The sequence below is a fragment of the Xenopus tropicalis genome, chromosome 3 (assembly GCF_000004195.4).
Source record: "Xenopus tropicalis strain Nigerian chromosome 3, UCB_Xtro_10.0, whole genome shotgun sequence".
Lineage (NCBI taxonomy): Eukaryota > Metazoa > Chordata > Amphibia > Anura > Pipidae > Xenopus > Xenopus tropicalis.
Genome location: NC_030679.2, coordinates 64450219 through 64472366, shown reverse-complemented (window position 1 = coordinate 64472366; position 22148 = coordinate 64450219). Strand labels below are relative to the sequence as shown.

At 39.6% G+C, this 22148-nt stretch overlaps 1 protein-coding gene across 1 annotated transcript in view; it reads right to left on the bottom strand.

Moving 5' to 3' along the window:
* The window catches only part of adamts20 (ADAM metallopeptidase with thrombospondin type 1 motif 20), a 96066-nt gene extending 82407 nt beyond the window's left edge, over nt 1–13659 (bottom strand). The window contains exons 1-3 of the mRNA XM_002932822.5: nt 13022–13659; nt 6433–6788; nt 461–626 (exon numbers count right to left, since the gene is read on the bottom strand). Of these exons, the coding sequence (XP_002932868.3) occupies nt 461–626; nt 6433–6788; nt 13022–13112 (613 nt within the window). The 5' untranslated portion in view covers nt 13113–13659. The remainder of the gene's footprint in view (nt 1–460; nt 627–6432; nt 6789–13021) is intronic.
* Between the last annotated feature and the right edge of the window lie 8489 nt (nt 13660–22148).

Below are 22148 nucleotides of genomic sequence, written 5' to 3'. Positions count from 1 at the left end.
ACAAATTTTTATGTATTGCCAGACCAATTTGATTTTATTTGTCTTCTATTAGTTTCTGCCATATCTGAGGTTGTGTTTACATACATTCATACTAGGGATGCACCCAATCCCAGATTCGGTTAGGGATTTGGGCCGAATCCAGCCTTTTTTTGAAGGATTCGGTTTCGGACGAACTGAATCTGAACCCTAATTAGACTAAATTAGCATATGCTAAATAGCATTCAGAAGGGTTAAATGGTTGGGGTGAAATTTTTTTAACCATTCCCAATCCTAATTAGCTTTAGCATATGCTAATTAGGATTCAGATTCGGTTCAGGATTCGGACAAATCCGTCAGAGTGGGTTCGGCCGAACCCAAAAAAGTGGGTTCAGTGCATCCCTAATTTATACAGAGCTAAAGATGAAGGTATACTATTGTCTTCTTCAGAGAGTAACAAGATGTAGTATAACTGTAAACATACCTGAAATGTCACATTTTTTTTGTTCTTTTCCTGAGGTATTCAAATGTTTGCCTTCATGCTTGTAGATGAGGTGTGGTTTGTTGTGCTCATCTTCATGGTCCCCTCCATCAGGTTTCATCAATGGTTCTAAAAAATATTCCCCATCGTGTGCTTTAAAAGTGCCAATCTATTTAACGAAAAGAGTTGATGCATAATCATTAAAATCACATGTGATTAAAATGTTCCTGCTATCCTGCCATGTTATTATTAAATGCAGTGCCTGCTATAGAAATAAAATAAATATTGAGATATTAGAATACTTTGAATTTACAGTATTCATACATCCTTAGTGTTATCTGCAATAGGGATCTGTGCATTGTTAAGCAGTAGAATGATGTTAATATTAACCTCCTATCCACTACCTGATATTCACCCTAACTGAAGAGGGAATATAAATAAACCAAGATAGGCACTGTAGCACTCATTATGGTAGATCCTATTGCAGTACTTTTACTAATAGTAGCCTTCCAGATGGTACAGTCTGGGAACCCCTGGTATAAAAAATATGAACAGAAAGATGTCAAGAGAGGGCATTGTGTACATTGCACAGAAAGGTTCTCGAAATCAGTGCCATAATATAAGAAGAGCTTTTATTGCATTTAAGCATTTCGTGGAGATGTCCCACTCAAAACAATATAGGGACCTAGGCTTGCATTCAAATGGGCATCCGCAGGTCTCTGTACTATGTTTTGGAGTACAGAGACCTGCAGAAATTTCTACAGTGTGCGGGGCATAGTGCAAAGTGTAAAATCGTGATATAGTGTGTCATTTTTGCACCCTTCCTTGCACCCTGCAAATAACCCCTCTTATTAACAGGACATCTTCCCATTTGCTTAGGACTCTTTCTTAAGTTGCATTGTGGTTCATTCTTTTTTTTTCTTTGTACAGTCCTGCATAATATGGGAATATATTCATTTGTTAGGATGTGAATTTACAGAACACAAAATGGTAGAGCAGATTATTTAGTAATAACTATTTGTGTCTGTTAGTTACCCTCCCATATAGATTGTAAGCTCTACGGGGCAGGGACCTCCTTCCTCTTGTGTCCTCGACTCTTAACTTATTGCTGCTGTATTTATCTGTATTTATTATTATACTTTGTATTTATCTATTATCTTATTAACACCCTGTTTGTATTAATGTATTCTACTGTACAGCGCTGCGTACATAAGTAGCGCTTTATAAATAAAGATATACATACATACATACAAAGTATGATTTAACTGAATACGCTACATCTAACAGCGGCAATCAAGAAATGACATAATTCCGTGTGCATTATGCATTAAGCATTTGGCAAAAAATGTCTTGAAAGAGGTAGATTCTCTTCTATATGGAATATGGTGAGTATAGTCTGTATTCCGCAGAATTCCCTATTCTGAAATTACATTTCATATACAAATAGATAATATACAAAGAAATGTATACCAATAAGGACACCGGATTTTAATGGACTCCATACTGTTTAGGGTAGGTTATCACAACCAGTGAAATAATAAATAAAATGAAGTTCATAACTGGTTGCAAATCTTATTCTCTGAATTATTTTGGGTACAGAGAGAGGGTTAAGAAACTGTGCTGGAAGTTTTGACAGATAAAAGTGTACACCTGCCAGTGAGAGAGAAGCCTGTACAACAGATGAAGTGTCAACACCAATAAAGAGCAGAAATTACACCCTAAGGAGAAGTGTCAAATATGTGGTGAGTTGGAAACAACACATCTCAGGCATATTTCTATATCAAGAAGCAACACAGACATTAGTTTAGAAGTTCTTGTTTCTCAAATACCTGCATTCTGAGTAATCGAATTATTTAAATTGAAATAAATAAATAAAATTGAAAGTAAAACTACATTTTAAAAAGATGACACGGTATCAAAAAGTGACCAACAAGTATAAGTTGACAAAGCCATCTGGCTTTAAACTGGATATACACATTTTAACGGGGCTGATATGTATTACTCATTTTAACCATGGAGTGTGGAAAATCTGTTTTCATTCTAACACACTCTTACAACTGGTGTTGGAGGCCTTTCACAGAATTGTGTATTACAGAAGATGAGATAAGCCTTGATAAACTGAAATCTATTGAGTGTAAAAACACAGGGCTGATTGTAACCATTCTAGGGAATGTCTTTTCGTCATGTGGTATTTGCTTATAAAGGTCAAGATACTGCCATATCTGCAGAGATCTCTCAAATATTTGGTTGCGCTTAATTGTAATTTTTTACAATTTGTATGGTATGACTGACAATTTTACCAAACAAGTAGTTACTATCATTATGTAGATGACATGCTTAAAGGAAAACTACCCCCCCAAACAATACAGGTCTCTATACACATACATGCTAGGCCACATCAGGACTGACTGAGTGCTGTCTTTTGCTTCCACACTACTTCCTATTACAGTTAGAGCCAGAACCATATTTGGCTGCAGGGTGCCCCAAGGCCATGCCATGTGGTATGAGACACAGTAGGAAGGAGGTCCCTGCCCCGTAGAGCTTCCAATTTCTGGTCATTTAACCTCTGAGGGAGCACACAGCCCATCACAAAATGGTGGGTCAAGGGAAAGGATGTAAAAGGGAAAACCTTACTGATATATATTTCAGTTTGGTGACATTTGTTATTAGGTCGCTAAACATAATATAAATATAAATCTGTTAGTTAAGAATACATTCTGAGGGTATAGTTTTCCTTTAACATTATATTTCCCTTTATACCTTCTCAGTCTCTGTTACCATTTATTTGGGCTTAAATGAATAATTTGGGCAAAATGCCATCAGACCAATGATATCAGCCAAAACAGAATTATGGCATAATATAAAGTATATACATATATTTCTATAGATACTGTAGTTACATAGTTTTTGTTAGAATGAATAAAACTTTCCATAGATCCCTTGTAGCTTTTTAGGACTGTTTGCATGCTTATTATACAAACATAGGAAATCTATACAATAGCAAATGCAATTAAAATTTTACAACTCTGCACATACAAATAGTTCTGGACAGCCCCAAGTAATCTCTGGGAAACCTGTGACAATGGTGGTGCAGCACTCAGAGGCAAAGAATCGTGGGCCAGTGTGTATTTTTACAGGATTGCTGGCCTAGGGTAAGTCTTTCTATTCAGTAAGAGTGCACCCCCCTGTGTATTATGCTTTTCTCGTCATTTAATTTTTTTTTTATAGAGAATTATGATTTACTGCTTATAGTGAGTGTAAATTTTCCTGCTGGGGCAAACTGCTGGTGTGTAGCATTGAGCGAATCTATCTCATTTTACTTTGACTAAAAATCTACAAAATATATTGAAGTCAATGGGTGTTGTTTCGCAGCTATCATGCAACTTTTGTTTTCTCTCTCCAAATGCCAGGGGAGCCAATAGAAGGGCAACCATTTGGAGGTTTTAACCTTGAAAGCAAGAAAGTTGCAGGTAAAACTCAGTCCTTTTGTAAGGGCTCTGGCACACGAGGGAGATTAGTCGCCCGCGATAAAACTCCCTGTTCGCGGGTGACTAATCTCCCCGAGTTGCCTACCCCTGCCATCCCACCGGCGAACATGTAAGTCGCCGGCAGGATGGCAGACGCGGCGGGGCAATTTCAGGGAATCGCCGAAAAAGACTCGCGAGTCTTTTTCGGCGATTTGCGCGAAATCGCGCCGCCGCGTCTGCCATCCCGCCGGCGACTTACATGTTCGCCGGTGGAATGGCAGGGGTAGGCAACTCGGGGAGATTAGTCGCCCGCGAAGATGGAGTTTTATCGCGGGCGACTAATCTCCCCCGTGTGCCAGAGCCCTTAAATCTATACTAGATAAAAGTAAGTGTAGGGCTGGCCAGAGGGGATGACTTTGACGTAGTTGGCCAGCTTGAAGAAAATTGCAATATATAGGGAGGGCATTTCTTGGTAGCTTAATGCACAGAATGTCTTAATGTCCTATATATATTGATAATGCGTGAGTGCAGAGGATTTCTTGTTGTTGTCTATATGTATTTTGTGGTCACAACATCATTGCACCTCCACCTAATGGTTTAAAATTTAGTGGTTAAGCACAACTTTTCCAGTCCAGGTGATCCCAGTGGAGCAAATAAAAGGGCAACCATTTTGGAGTTTTAACTTTGAAAGCAAGTAAGTTGCAGGTAAATCTCAGTCACCCCCACCTAATGGTTTAAAATTTAGTGGTTGAGTACAACTTTTAGCATGTATATGTGCCTTGGCTTGTTTGTGTGCACTGTGAATCCTTAAAAGGATTACCCAGTGGCTCATACTATTAAAAATGTATATTTTTATAGAAATGGTTTATTTAGCTGATGCAGGGTTTTATATATGAGCTGGAATTTATACATGCCTGAATGTAGAACATTAATACCACTTTGTGTCCTATCTGAAATTCCCTCCATTCCGTGTTTACTTCCTTGTCCTTGTACTTCCTTGGTGCTGTTTTACAACAATGAGCTCCATTAGTACATGAAATTGAAACTGCATTTATATTTCTATATTTGTGATTATTCTACAAGAAATGGTACTCCATTAATTCCATCATGTGGTCTGAGGAAATTATCCATTTATTTGGCTCACTTATTATTCTGCTGTATGCTATTAATGCCTCTGGCACAGCATCATTTTTTACATGAATTCTGCATTTTTTCTGGGGAACTATGCATGAAGTTAACAGTGCACCATATATAAGTAGCCCTATATAAATAAGGATATAAATTCAGTTATGCAATATTAGAGTATATGAAGGTGACACACACACGTGCATTCACGCTTTGTCAATATTTTTCATCCTTAATGTCAGCTACAGAAGTTCTGTTCTGTCCTTGGGCTAAACCAGCTCATTTGATTACACTCCAAGAACCCTTATAGGCAAAGCAGCTTACAACTCTTGGAAGGATACAAATCTGAGACTTTCTCCTTATGCTCCAATATCTCCAATACCTTACAGCTCATTCACTTGCCTGGGCAGAAAGATTATAAGCAAGAAACTTTAGCTTTAAAACATCCACTAGGTCAATTAAATAGAAGTCACTTAGCCTTCCTCTATTGAATTGATTTTTGACGTATGTTGTTTCAAATTTCCCAATTATATCTACATAACATTGCAACTAGCTGCCCAACTTAATGGCTCAGTGGGATCCACAATCTAAAACAGAATAATTTTTTCAGCAGTAACCCAAAATTAGCTTTAATCTGTCTATTGCTGGAGGAATAATGTAACATTTAACTGCTATGATATGAGCCCAGCAGTTTTGAAACACTACTTACAAATAACTTATTTGCTATAATAGAAAACTCAGAGGACCTTAATGAACATATTTATCATAGAAAGGGGTCTTTGAGTAGAAATGGGGGAAAAATTTTAGTGGCCACCACACGCACACTAGCCAGAGATTTAGGTTAATGAGTCATAAATGCACTAGCAGGGCCCAGGCAATTACCATTAAAGCAAAAGAAGGTCAATCATGCAGTAAAATGCTCTTTAGCACACCATTTACCATTGGCAAAAGGAGTAAAACCACAGCATGAACCCATCCCCTAAAGTTGCTGTGTCATACAGCCTGGCCTGAGGTTCCTGAGCCAATACTACCCAGTAAACTTTGCATAAATATTTTAAACATATTGCCTTTGAGTAAGCTCTGGACCCCTTAAAAATAAAGCCATGTTATCATGCAGTCTGAGAACACTCCTTAGCAGTCAGTAAGAACTGAAACAAGACCAGGAAAAAATAGGGATTATAATCTTTGAATAACAACATCTTTTTTTTTAACATTGCATTCAGTCTGCTACCTGTTAGTCCAATAATGTATGAAACTCGTTCAATGTACTAATCAAATTAGATATCCTTAGAAATGCATAAGTTAGATATCCTTACCAACATACTTCAGTAATACAGCAGCTTTTAACACACTAAGATCAGCAGTAACAACTATTAAACTTACCATGCCACCGCAAAGGCTAAATATAGCTGTGTTGGTCTTCAAAGCATTTACATGACCACTGTAGAAACAGTGTCTGAGATCTGAGGAATCAAAGTGCAGCTGGCTGTATGTTCCAATATGTGTAATATTATAAGAGTCAGCAATGAACCCTGCATCAAGAGTAAGATTAAACTGGAAGTATTGCCCGTACGCAGTAAATCGGTAGTGTGTCCGGTATCCATTAGATTCTGAAAGCTGAAATTGTACACTTCTTTTCCTTCTTCGAAAATGCTGGTTGTGTGGAAATACCTCTCCAAAATCATTAATTCGAGAAGGTATGACAATCTCATAAGACGAAAGCTTCTTCACAAAACCGGCTGTAAAAGTAATGCAAAAATGTGGCATGAATCAGAAACTTCATTTTGTATAGATTTTTACACAGCACTAGTCAATGTACGCAAAACATTTCTGATATTATAGTGCAGAAAAGTGCAAGTGATTAAATAACTCAAGATGAAAATATACAGAAGGAACAAGAAGGACAAGCTATGGGTCACTGCAACATTTATAATTTATATACTGTATTAGATATTTGGGGAATGTTTTGTATATGTATAGGAACTTTTGTAATTGTATTTGAAATGTTTTTTGGAAATTGCTTACTAGAAATGTCCAAGAAGTTACATGTACATTACATGCACATATACTGTATAAACATAATATAACGCACCACAAACAATTATATACATGTTATTATATTATATATATTTGTTAAATCTTATGATTCCAGTGTTACCCATGGAGTAAATTAGCATTTTCAACTCCCTATATTTTGTCAGCTTTTTGGTTTATGGACTGGGGACAGATTCATATTATGATGGTGATAAGTATAGTCTCTTATTTACTGCCAGTCTTGGATGTATTTCACTCTTTGATTATTAGCTGTATTTTATCACATTACCTTGTGAGATATACAGTACATTATGGCACAGAATATTCATTTGACTCATGATATGGTTATAGGTAGATTACTAGTGCAACTATTGGTACAGGTGCCAACCTTGTGAAAAGTACAACAGCTATAAACCAGATGTGCCTATGACATCTGTATAAAAGAAAATATAACAGCTTTGGTGGATCAGTAAACTTAATAGACATGCCAGGAATTTGTAATAGGGTGACAAAGGTTAAAATGTTACTTTGTGTGTAATATAATTTTTTCACCAACAGATGGCAGCAGAGAGTGTTTTAATATTTTTGGGTGTAAGTACAACAAGTCACCACCAAGGGGAGCTAGAGAAAAAAATCCTTCTAAAAAGTATCTAGAAAGTGGGAGGGGTCCAAAGGGTATAAATGGATATAAATGGAAAGCAGACAAGGTGTGGTCCTCTTTGGCAAAAGGAAACATCTAAGGAAGTAAGCCAGGAGCCTGAGAAACTGGACTGGGAAGAAACTGGAAGCAACAAACCAGGTTTGGGGAAGCTGTAAGGTTTAGAAAGGACAGATATAGCCTATGTGATAGCTCATCATAGGGATGAAAGTCAGAAAACAGCTAGTAGAGGCAGTCTGTGCCCTATCCAAGAGTTAGAAATATTTATTACCTTGGCGGGTACCCTGCAAGTTAGGGCCTATGTGGTAAGTGCAAGGTATTGAAAGGGCCATGGTGTGCTTAAAGCCTAATGCTCAAGAATGTGTTTAGAGGGACCCAGTAGAAACCACATGGCAAAGCTTTGGGTTAAGCTGTTTAAAAGGGGGTGTGAACTTCCCCCTGAGGAAAGGTACTTTTGTAGGGTTTTTTTTAGGAATATTATTTCAAACGCACCTATCATATCAAAATTGCTTCTCTCACTCCAGCTGGGGTAATAGTTCTGGTCTGGTAAGATATCCTTGGTTGATGGAAACAATATAATTTTTGCTATAAAATGCCCTTAGTAAGCAATATGCTGACCACACAGAGAGGGAAGTGGAGCTCCTGGTGCAGGCAGCCATGTTGGGACTCACAAACATGCGCATAACAAGGACTGTTCAAGCTCGCTCGTTTTGCACATGATGTACAATCAAAAGAGGATGATGAGTGAGCCGGGACTTTCCTCATTATGTACATGCTTGTGTTCCTTGTGAACCTATAACAGTAGGGCGCCACAGGTTCCTGCAGCATAGCACACACTAGAGGCATTTACTGGCTAAAATAGTATTTTTTTCCTCATCTCGAGTGCAGGCTCTATTAACCCACATCTCCGGTGGGGGAAGCAATTTTGCTATGATACGTGCCTTTGAAATAATATTCTTTATTAACATGGATTGCTTAGAGTAGCTTGGGCTAGGGCCTGTCTTGTCTCTATAAATTCTGTGCCTACTGAATATCTAGGGGAGAAAAATGTGTTCATCCCAAAGCTCATCCTAATTGGTCTTCAATATTGGCTTCCAGAAGTATCTTGAAGGGAAAACAGGCATTCCTAAAATTTTCACCCTTACTGGTCTTCAGGTTGGGCCCCATCTAAGAATTGTTGGCCTTCTTAATCTAATAAAAGAAAATATTTGGTTGCAGTGAATTAATGCAGTTGAGCATAAATGTTAATATACAAGTAATTTTAACTAGGACACACTATAACCTGTATTTTCACATATATTCACCATGCCATTTCAGCTACAACCACATATTTGTTGATGAGCTTGTCTCTACTCATAATCCAGAGATTTATCAAAGATTTATTTTACAAGTGACTCAAAAGGTATTGGTGGTAGGACTATGCCACACTAGCAACTGTAACTGACTATAGCAGGTTTGCACTACAATTTTAGCCAATGTAGGTTTCTCTGTAGAAATTGGGGCAAAGTACAGAGCACAGATTTGTTAGAACAGAGGTAAGGTTTACCTTTTTTTCATGAATCACATAATCAAAAAAGTGATGTTAGCAACTATCTCATAGCCCTAAATGCAGCTACGCGCACAACTTTTTCTGTGGCTCCTTAGTCACCTTTCGCATAGGTGACTAGAGGTGGCCATACACGGGCAGATTTTAGCTTTGGCATTTGGCTCGTTCAGTCTGAGTTGGCAGCTTATCTGCCTTTGTATGGGGCACTCCGATAGGGCTTTCCAACCGATATCTTGGCAAAAACCGTCCAGATATTGTTCAGAAAAGGTTAAAAATTTAATCAAGATGAAGCAGTCCTCGCCCTGACCTTGTGACCCAATCGATTGGCCCTCAAGTTGGGCATACTGGGGAAAGATCTGCTCGTTTGGCAACCTTGTCAAACAAGCAATTTTGTAATGTATGGCCAGCTTAAATGCCTGTGAATGCTTTTGTACTCAAAACAATTTGAATCATTGTCATTGTGCTCCCTTCTGCATTTTCATGCAATAATGAAATTGTACTGGAAAGTTACAGCGATTCCATTTAACTTTAATGCAACTTTTTTTTTCATTTGTATGAGAAGCTATTTCATGCAGGCGACAAAACGCCCTGTGTGCCATTACGCTAAAGCAGCAGTTCTGCCCCTGTAGTCAGAATATAATTTCTGGACACTCCCCTAATAGCTCTTTTCTATTGTTGTATTGTGGGAGTTGTCATTCAGCAACAGCTGGACAACAGTATCTTTGACATCAGTATTAAATGAGAGCAGATGCTATCCTAAGGCAACTTACTACACAAGGATTCTTTTCAGAAGTATGGCTCATTGAAACATGCAGCCACGGCACATATAGCTGTTCCATTTTTTTTTTTCAATGTCAAAACAACTGAAGCCTTTTCCCATTAAAATAGGCAATTTTTACATGATTCACACAGAAATGTATGTAGATTTTTATCTGAAAATGCTTCTTTCTGCAATTTTACCAGGAAATAACGGCAGTAGCATTGCTTAGGGTAATGACACATGGTGTATTTTCTTCCAGCATTTTCCTGTAGTGACAGGTTGTTTCCTTTAAATATCAAGTTAATACGCCATCTGAAGATTGCCAGTGCACAATATGCCACAGGCCTCCATGCAGAATAGGCTTTAGAAATTTATGAAGAATGAAATTGTAAGAATACTGAGAAGATAGTACTCAATGGAATCAATGCAGCAATGTTATTTTCAAATATTTTAATAAGAAATTTTCTCCGCAATTGGATTTAATGCATGCTCCATTGAGTAGCAGTACGATGAACCTGTTACAGAACAATTAAAGTAACAATTATTCACTGGGGGGGCTGCTAAATTGTTAGGTACCCCCAGCAGGGCCCGAAGTAGGGGTAGGCAGAAGAGGCAGCTGCCTAGGGCGCAACGATTGAGGGGCGCCAGGCAGGAGCCTCTTCTGCCTACCCCTAGTGCTACTTTGTCATTGCCTCTGCCGCTTAACATTAGCGGTGGAGGCAATGACCGATCGAATCGCACCGGCCCCCCTGCCCCTGGCCAGATATAATTTGGGCAGAATTAAGATTCTTGTCCGGGCTTGTTAATTTGGTCCTCATTCTGACAGCCTGCATACCGTTGTGACCTGATTGTTTGGCCCCAGGATCAGCCTGATATCACCCAGCTCACTGTTGACAAATTGAAGAAAGACCTACTCCTTTGGTGACCTCACAAAAATAGCAGGTCTTAATGGGAAGGAAAGGCACTTGGGGGTGCTAAAATTTTAAGCACCCCCAAGTGACTTGAATCGCTTACCTTGTACCCCAGGCTGGTGCCCCTGTTAGGAGAAAACCACACCAGCCCGGGGCACCTGGGGCGATGTGCTTCCTCCTTCGTTTCGCTGTGACTCCGAGTCCGGCGCATGCGCAGTAGAGTGAAAAGCTGACTTCTCTGTTAGAGTTCGGCTTTTCACTCTACTGCGCATGCGCGCACAGCGAAGAAGGAAGGAGGAAGCGATCGCTGCTACCCCGGGCTGGTGCTGTTCTCTCCATACAGGGGCACCAGCCCGGGGTAGAAGGTAAGCGATTCAAGTCACTTGGGGGTGCCTAACATTTTGGCACCCCCAAGTGACTTAGCTTTTCCTTCTCCTTTAAGTGCATGGGCAGCTTTACACTAGCACATGTGCAGTATTGTCAGAAATGTTACTATACTGTGCATGATCTGTGAGAAAAGCAGTCAAGATGGCAGCCTCACACTTAGAGGGAAAGTACCCTGGACAGGTATGTTTTTTACAGTACAGCCCTGAGAGATGAACAGTTTTAATATATGAAAGTTTAAAAGGACCTTAAATTATTTTTCTGTGGGGCCCAGGCACTGGATGCCAATTTTTGTTTTTTAAAACTGGTTTTCATAGTAGAGCTACCTGAACTTCCAGGTGGACCTTGCTGGCACTATATAAATAAATGATGATGATGACTAGCTCAAAAGGCGTAGGGCTGTCTGCTCATATGAGGAAATACAAGGCTAGCAGCAATGCCCCTGGTGCAGTGTCAGATCTTGAATTTAAAACAGGTATGCCATAAAAATATGCAAAATTATCATTCTCAGGATATCAGGTCCTAAGGCAGTGATCCCCAACCAGTGGCTCAGGAAGAACATGATGCTCACCAACCCCTTGGATGTTGCTCCCAGTGGCCTCAATGCATGTGCTCATTTTTGAATTCCTGGCTTGGGGGCAGGTTTTGGCTGGATAAAAACCAGGTGTACTGCCAAAGAGAACCTCCTGTAGGCTGTCAGTCCACATAGGGGCTACCAAATAGCCAATCATAGCTCTTATTTGGCACCTCTGGAACTTTTTTCATGCTGGTGTTGCTCCCCAACACTTTATGCATTTGAATGTTGCTCAAAGGTATAGAAGGTTGGGGATCCCTGTCCTAAGGCATGATATGAGTGTGATTTGCAGTACAAGTATGAGACCCATTATCAATAATCCTGTTATCCAGAAAGTTCCGAATTATGGGAAGGCCATCTCCAGTAGACAATTTAATCAAATAATTCAAATGTTTAAAATTATTTCCTTTTTCTTTGTAATAATAAAATAGTACCTTAAGCTTGAACTGAAATATAATTAATCCTTATTGACCACAAAACAATCCTATTGGGAGTATTTAATGTCTAAATGAATTTTTAGTAGACTTAAAGTATGTTAAACCAAATTACAGAAAGACCCGGAAAACTCCAGGTCCCGAGCATTCTGGATAGCATCCTATCATATAAATTGTATGGGTTGTACATAAGTGTTAATAGTACGAAGAAATCGTACTATAAACAGTACTATTATCAGTGACAGTATTTTTTTAAGTGGCCACTTGGCCCTGGACAGCTAGGAAAGATTTTAGTAAACTGTTGGAAGCTTTTATCCCTGATGTTACAGGCTTATAGCTCTTAGCAACTCCAAAAATCCATCAGTTGTTTCTTTTTTGAGTAGTTACTATTAAATATAGAGCAGTGCCTGAGCCCCACATGTCCACATTTCCGCACATTCCCAAAACCCAGCACTGTCACACATCAGAGCCATGCATAACCGCCAAGGATGAGCATACTATCCACTCCTCCCATTCATTCCTCAAGTACAACAAGAACATTCTCCAGCTGGTGTATAAGTACAACTCCCGGCAGCCCAATATCCTGCTTCTGCCAGTTGCAGCTGAACACAAGCCAGACAGCCCCAGTCTATGGAATGCCACATTAGTGTCCCGCTCTCTAGTGCCATTACCTTGCGTGGGGTGAAGCCGCTGTTCCCAGGAACTTGTATGCAGGAAGCAGAGATGACAGACAAGCCCCGCCAACCAGTTTGCAATCAGCATGTTCCCTCTGCCTCCACCTCGTTTTCCTCTATTTCCCCGACTTGTGCCCCTCTTATTCCCGTGCAGCCCTCACAGCTGCTCCTGCTTTAGCAGCCCGGCGTGTCTGTGTGTAGCACCCCCTCTGCATCGCCCCTCTCCACTCTGCCTATGTTCAGCCTGCGCCCAGCTGGCACACGTGCTATCTTATAGGGGAGTCTTGCATGTGTATGTGTGTGTCAGCCACAGACAGAGAGGGAAGAAGGAACGCTGCCAGCAGCTCTCTTACACTATGACCATCCCAGGACCCCAACATGAAAGCACAGAGCCCGCCTCTCTGGAGAGTTGCTAACCAATTAGCAGCAGAGCCGACCCTCTGTACAGAGCCTTCACTCCTATATTCACTCAAGGCTCATGTCAGTTCTGCTCCAGCCAGCTGGGCACAACTTTGTTCCCTGTTACAGCTGTAATAGTCTGATGCAGTCCAGTATAGGTATCCAGAGTAAGGGGCGAGGGGGGCACTTACCCCTTCCACTGGAGTTTTCCTCTTTAACAGGGCAAGAAGTGCCTCAGGTCTCCCATAATGATTTTTAAGATCTCAGTAATTGACTCTCTGTCTCTGTCCTAATAACGCTGCATCTCTCTCTCTCTCTGGCAGCTGCTGTAGCCTGAGACATGCCCCATATTGTAGCTTTTCTGTGCTTCAGCCTGTTCACATGATGCTGTGTGTGAGAGTGAAGCTGTTATAATATGGCTCTGCCTCAGTTTGGGGGAGAGGTAAAATCTAATTGTGTCTGTGTGATTGTGTCTGTGTGTGAAAGACTGATTGTATGTGTGTGTAAGTCTGTATTCAGATGCTAATGCACACACAGCATCATGTGACCAGGCTGGGGCTCAGAAAAGATACAATATAAAAACTTTCAGGCATGCAGCTGTTGCCCACGGCCCAGGGCATGTTAATGCTCGAGTTCTACAGGGTCGCTTCTATACACAGATAGGTCAGCATGCATTCCTCCCAGTGTCAAAAATATTATATTATATTTATATATGTATATTTTACTTTTCATATGTCCTTCTCAATCAAGCTGAAAGCAAGTTTAATTAAAGGTTACTGACAAGAGAGGTATAAAGGCTACTAGCAATTGGAGCCATGGGCTGCTTATGTATGAATGACTTAAATTTAAAAGTCTAGGACCCTGGTCCCACTGAAAGCAAACCTAAACACTATGGGGCCGATTCACTAAAGGCTGTTAACCCTTATTGCATAGTTTTTTGCGTTAAAAAGTGTGCGATAATTCAGTACCGATTCATCAAAAGTCATTTCGCATGCGTTAAGGCTCATTTCGCATGCGCAAAATACCGCATTATCGCAAAGCGTTATTTTTATTGCATTGAGGTAATTATCGCATAGAACAAAGCAAGGTCCAAACAGAATATATTGCTCAGACCAGTTTGGCAGAATTTGACTGGTCTGCTCAGAGGCCTTACGTCAGCCACACTGAACACCAGTGGGATGAACTAGAATGTTGACTGCGAGCCATGCTTGATTGCCCAACCTCACTAATTGCTCCTCTGGCTGCATAGAAGCAAATACCATCAACAATGTTCTGGTATCTAGTGAAAATCCCTCTTAGAAAAGCAGAGTTGCTGTTATAACAGCAAAGGGAGGAGCAATCTAAATTTAATACTGAGATATCAGACAGGCAGGTCCCCAATTACTTTTCATAATTATACTACTACAATCCACCTTTATTCTATTAGATTCTGTACAAGAAATCAGAAATTGGGCTGATTTTCAGTGCTAAATAATAGTTACAATGACTGTTTTTGCAAATAGATAGCAAATACTTTGGTCTAGCAGTTTATTTATAGTGGTGTGTGTATGGCTAGGTTTAGGCTAATGGTACATGAGTGTTTTCCCCACTTGAGCTATTAAGCCAACAGAGTGCTTGATTCCCCTGCTGGTGCTCATATTTATTTGACGGCTCTGGAATTGGCTTGGTTTCATGTACGAACCTTTCAATTACAAAAAGTTAGAAAATATCTTGATGCTTTATATATATACTTGTTAATAACAATAATAATAATAATATACAATTTTCCACTCAACTAAATGTTCCATAAAGATTCTAGGACAAAATTAATCACCTAGACATTGCAATACTAAAACAATCTATAGAGTGTTAAATGCTAGACTGAAAATTTTCCCACAATTAAGCTGGGTTACCTTGAGTTTATGTGGCAATTAAATGTTTTTGCAGTGGGATGGCATGTTCAGGGGATTTTTCACCAGCAGTAGCATATATTTACGGAGGGCAACAAATCCAGGTGTGCCAGTTGTATGTTACATACTTCTACCCAAATCACACCCTGCTCTTGCTACCCTTTATAAATTACACTCAAAACAATATTATGCCTTTGCAAAACTATGTGTAGGGACCCATAGGGTTAAGCTGCCCTATTGCTTTAAACTCTACCTCTTCCTGATTTGTACTGTTGCTGGGCAAAGACCCTTGTATCAGTTTACAGTTATGGACTTATACCTTATTGTTTTAGTTGGTTGACCACACCCCTTGCACACTCATATAGTGTTTAGCAAGAAGGTGTGGCTTCCTCTTTGGCTGCCTCTGAGTCTCAGGAAAGCTCCACTGAGCCTGGGATCAGAAATAGTCCCCAGTAAAGCCAAGCTATTTGCCCCAGGGTTAACATCCACTCTGGTGAAGTCGGGGCCAGGGACCCCGTAAATGAGGACTATCTAGAATAGCAAAATTCTGTAGTAGCACTCTCTAGAAGAGTGAGATAGATAGCTATAGGGGACTATCTAGAATAGCAAAATACTGTAGCAGCACTCTCTAGGAGATTGAGGTAGATAGCTATAGATAGTAAGAGCAGTTTAGGCTCCAGCCAGGAGCTTAGCTGGAAGTACCCTTCCATACAGGCAATGTTGCCTTAGCCTAGGCCCATGGTTAACACACAGGATACAGGCCAGTGTAAATCCTTGATCCATAGTCAGCTGCAGGACCCATTCAAGCTAAAGGTATTCAACCTGAGGATTGGAGTAACTGTCCCGACTGCCCTCCATAGTGGTGCCGTGCTGACAGGTGCTTTACCCTGCCCAGTCTCCCAAAGAGGTGGGATAAACCGGTGGCATCCTCTCTTACTATCCTTAAAGGTATCTGCTATATTTCTGCATGTGTGAGTATATTGATTTATCTCTGCACTACTACAACTTGTCTTGGACAATAAATAGTTATCTGAACAGGAGAAATATGGGGAGACTTAAAGGACAAGGAAAGATTACCGTATATACTCGAGTATAAGCCGATGCGAATATAAGCCGAGGTACCTAATTTTACCTAAGAAAACTGGAAAAACCTATTGACTCAAGTATAAGCCTAGGATGGGAAATGCAGCAGCTTCTAAGTTTCAATAAATTCCAATAAAATTAGGATCTATCAATCTTACTGAACAAATACGTGCAGGGAATCAGTATGCAAGATGCCAGGCTCCCCCCTACTCCCCCCTATTCAGTTTTACTTTAAGCAGTTCCCCCTCCCTCTCCCTCTCTCCCTCCCTCCCTTTGTCACTCACCGTTCCCCGTTGCTTGCCTGCATCAAAGAGCTCTGCCACACAAAAAGATAAATAGCAGGCCAGTTTGAGCTTTTCCGTGCAGAATACCTTTTTAAAGATGGCTGCCTGTTCAAGAAAACAGATAGAAAATGTGAAGTAAGTGTGACTGAGTAAATATTTGATTAGGTGAGCCAAAAGTGTGGCTTTTTAAATTTTGACTTGCATTCTCCTTTAAGGGAACTATTGAGAGAACTGAAGGTATGCCTGGATCTTGAGATTAACACTTTATTAGCCTTTTCTTCTCCTTTAAAGGGATATTCCTACAGTTCCTCCTTGACATCTCCACAGTGGTGTCGCAGAACCCTGATCTACCTATGGCTGTGATTGCATATACTACTTCATTGAACCCTGTGGTGCTTTCACAATAAAACCTTTTTGTTTTGCTTGCAAGAACCTCTAGCATCATACTTTTGTTTCTACACAGCATCAGAGAGGTGTAGTTGCACAACACCATCTCCCTTTCTCCTCTGCTGCGCAAGTCCCATCTAGGTAAGAGAGTCCAGTGTAATGTTCTGCCATTATTAGCTGGAAAAGCACTTTTCCACTTTACATGTACATTAATTCTTGCTGCATTATATAATTCTTACATATGCCTCAGTAAAGTTTTTGTTGAACTATTTGGTGTACTTGATCAATTATTAAACAATATCTGTGAAATTCATGTCTATTAAACAATATTTTAAATAAAAAATAATATATTTCTCGTTCATTTATTGCTTTATTGGCTCTGTGCACAGTGTTGTATAGTGCTCTGACAACAATTGGTATGTAGGATTTCCACACTGTAATTAAGGCTTTCTGGCAGTTTTAGAAAGGCCAATAAATTGCTATGTGTAGATCTTTGTTTAGAAGACTTAGATGACTTGAGGGAAATTTTGGAAAGAGTGTGTAAAAAGGAGGTGTTTGAGAGAGATTTAATGGCAAATCAAAAAGCATAAAAAGAAACTGACAGGTCCAAGATTGTTACAGGGACGTGTCAGCATCACTTTAAAAAGCCTTTAAGCATTAATATGCTGACACCTTGCCCCCTGGCAGACCCCTGTTATCTGTATCAGCCAGCAACACCTTTTCAGGGCATCTGCTGCAGAAGTGATGTCAAGCATGGTGACTTTGCCGGTGATGTTGCCCACGGCAACCAATCAGCAATTAGATTTCAACAGTTAGAAAACCAAAGCAAAGCATCTGATTGGCTGCTATGAACAACATCACTGGTAATGTTTTACTCCACTTTTTACACAGCATGATAAATATAACCCTAAGTTTGCTCAGGAGCAGTAACCCATAGTAACCAATCAGCAGAAAGCATTTTCTGGTTACCTGTTTAATAGCAAACATCTTATTTTTTGTTATTGATTACTGCTCCTGGGCAAACTTAGTACCTTTTATTACACTTGGGGACAGATAAAGGGTAGGGACAAAGTTCTATGTACTGAACCGATAAAATGTAGGATAGAACTTTTACATAGTAGATAAACCCATCATGTCCACCTTTAAATGGATATGTTATGCCTTTTAAATGGGATTAGTGTTACTTTTTCTTCCCAGAAAATTCTACAGAAGGAAGTCAGCTATGACCCTGTATTCCTAAAAAATAGAGGTAAAGAGGTAAAAGTTCAGTTGCCATGATGTGCAGTGAGCTTGGCCTGTGCATGTTAGAGAAGCAGCGAAACACGCAGTTACCCTACAGACTAGAGAGGACTGGCTGGGGCAACCTCTCACAGTGCAGAAGATAAAAAATATGGACCTAGTACATGCCTGCTCTGCACAAATGGGATAGCTGACCCAGTGGATGACCACCTCATTCATTTAGTTGTATTAAACTAAAAACAAATCTCCAATGCAGCGTATTGCAGTAGAAAAAGATTAAACTTATAAAGTGCCTCATGAAAGGTATAAAAAAAAGGAAATTCTTAGTGTGGGCTATTCTCACTCAGTTCAAAGAACAACTTTCAGCATCTAAAAACATGGGGGGTTTATATTTTCAGCAATCACATTCAACAACCTTTTACCAAAACTATTACTAAAGCTGTCATCTGCTCAAAAATCTTATAACTCTTATTCATAAAAATCTAGAGCTAAAATTCATTTTACGGCAATCAGAGAGGTTGACATACTGCAACTGTATTTGATAAATTCCTGTTAATAATTCTAACAAGGAAGACTCTAAGCAATAAGAGTATATTTCCCTTTATTATGTGCTACAAATACTCTTCAACATTGAGTCGGCCAAGCCTCACACAGCAACTGCTCCATTGACTGCAGCCTTTTTTGGTGTTCATTCAGCACAGTGCAGCTGTTCTATCAAGCAGTGGGAATGTCAGCTACAAGTGCAAAGGGACTGAAATGTAGGTCACAGGAAGAACCAGAGAGGAAGGAAAAAAGTTCTTGTAGAGATTCATAAGCACGTATATTGTACCTATACCCACAGTATATAAACTGCATTGTATTTGTATTTATTTGTTTACATAGCACCACACAAACAAGGGTACAGTTTGTATAAATTATATCATAAGTAAAATAACATTCTTCAGTGCTAGAAAGTTTAGTAAACAGTTACAAAGAGGTCCCTTTTACAGTCTTTGCTTTTCTTTCTACTTTATTACAGTTCGGAAACGCATACTGTATTTACATTCATGTATCACCATTAGTTCACAGTTTGATAATGATTATCTTTAATAGGTATGTATAGTACTTAGAAGACCTAACTACCTTCGAAGGTCTCTGAATGGCCTCTCATATCATATGACTTGATTTAATCGTACTCAGAGTTCTTCTCTGAACACTTTTGCAAGATATATATATTTTCAATTTTTAGCCATTTCTGATATATTTGCATTTTTATACTGCCAATACCAGGCTTTTGGTCCAACAGAGTGTGCAACCCTAGGGTGAACAGAATACAGGAAGTGCATTAAAACTGCATAGACAGGGTCACTGTCGCTCTGACCTTTAAAGAGAGTTGTTAAACTGAAAGTCTCCTATTAGCAGTTTAAAACTGTCTAAAACTGCTATTATGTCAGAAACCACTAAAATAGATACTTCATGTAAAAGTGACCAGATGACCATTCTGACTCTGCATAAATCAATGCAGTTTTTGGGGGTTTAGATACCCTTTAAAAGGGGTTGGTCACATCAGCATTGCAGATTATGTTGGCGCTTTATCAATAAATGTTAATAATAATCTAATACTATGTTCTTTCAGGCATAAACAAGAAGGACTGGCATATAACAAAAGAATAAAGCCAAAATAGTACTGATAATCTTTACAGGAATCATTCCTCCAATGATTCCAATGATTTCAGCCTCTTTCTCTGTTATCCAAGCCTTCTTTGCTATATACATTCTAATTTTAATGCCTTCCTGGCATATAGAATCACTCTCTATTCAATTGGCAGTAGAAGGATTTGGTGAACCAACTGTAGCCCAGGGCTGATTTTCAAACAATACACTGTAAAGAATTAATTTTTCCATCAATCCAAATAACATCTTATTTTTACATATTCTTCCTCATATGCATCCTAACAATCTGAACTTCAAGGATATAGAAGTAATCAGAGCAGGTATACACAACTCTCCTTGCGATGCTAGGAGAGGCATCGCAAAGCAAAACCTTTATGGCTAAATAAAAGTGTTAGTGTTGAGGTTGGTAAGAAAATCAGGCAAGCTAAAATAGAGATGGAAAGGGATATTGCAGCTAGGAGTAAAAAGAATCCAAAATTATTTTTTAATTATGTGAATAGTAAAAAAATGAAGCAAGAAGGGGTGGGAACCTTATTATCACGGGGGGGTAAGTTGGTTTAAGAAAACAGGGAAAAAGCAGAAGTTTTGAACTCTTATTTTTCATCTGTCTATACATCGGAGGAGCCAGATAATGAAGGCTTCCCTTTTAATATGCCCAGTTCTAGTAATTTAGCTACTGACGCGTGGGCCACTCAGGAGGAAATTCAAAAAAGACTTGAACATGTAAAGGTAAACAAAGGTCCAGGACCAGATGGGATTCATCCCAGGGTATTAAATGGGCTTAGCACTGTGATTGCCAAGCCTCTTCACTTAATTTTTCAGGATTCATTGAGGTCTGGCATGGTGCCGAGAGACTGGCGAATTGCTAATGTGGTGCCGTTATTTAAAAAGGGATCCCGTTCTCAGCCTGAAAACTATAGGCCTGTTAGTCTGACATCAGTAATAGGAAAGCTTTTGGAAGGGGTAATAAGGGATAGGGTATTTGAATACATTGCAGTTCATAATACTATAAGTTTGTGCCAGCATGGTTTTATGCGTAAGAGATCTTGCCAGACTAATTTAGTCCCCTTTTATGAGGAGGTGAGTAGGAACCTCGATGCTGGAATGGCAGTTGATGTCATCTACTTGGACTTTGCTAAAGCGTTTGATACAGTACCTCACAGAAGGTTAATGATCAAATTGAGGAATATTGGCCTAGGACATAATATTTTAATTGGATAGAGAACTGGCTGAAGAATAGATTACAAAGAGTGGTGGTAAATGGAACATTTTCTAATTGGACCAGTGTTGTTAGTGGAGTACCGCAGGGGTCAGTCCTTGGTCCTTTGCTTTTTAACTTGTTTATTAATGACCTGGAGGTGGGCATAGAGAGTACTGTTTCTATTTTTGCTGACGATACTAAATTGTGTGTTGGGGGTATCCTTAGTGGAGAAGGATCTAGGGGTTTTTGTAGATAACAAGTTGTCTAATTCCAGGCAGTGTCATTCTGTGGCTACTAAAGCAAATAAAATGCTGTCTTGTATAAAAAAGGGCATTGACTAAAAGGATGAAAACATAATTTTGCCCCTTTATAGGTCCCTGGTAAGGCCTCACCTTGAGTATGCAGTGCAGTTTTGGGCTCCTGTCCTTGAGAAGGATATTAATGAGCTAGAGGGAGTGCAGAGACGTGCAACTAAACTGGTAAAGGGGATGGAAGATTTAAGCTATGAGGTTAGACTTTTGAGGTTGGGGATGTTTTCTCTGGAAAAGAGGTGCTTGCGAGGGGACATGATTACTCTGTACAAGTACATTAGAGGGGATTATAGGCAGATAGGGGGTGTTCTTTTTTCCCATAAAAACGATCAACGCACCAGAGGCCACCCCTTTAGATTAGAGGAACGGAGCTTCCATTTGAAGCAGCGTAGGTGGATTTTCACGGTGAGGGCAGTGAGGTTGTGGAATGCCCTTCCTAGTGATGTTGTAATGGCAGATTCTGTTAATGCCTTTAAGAGGGGCCTGGATGAGTTCTTGGACAAGCATAGTATCCAAGGCTATTGTGATACTAATATCTACAGTTAGTATTAATGTTTGTATATATAGTTTATGTATGTGAGTGTATAGATTGGTAAGTATAGGTTGTGTGTGCTGGGTTTACTTGGATGGGTTGAACTTGATGGACTCTGGTCTTTTTTCAACCCTGTGTAACTATGT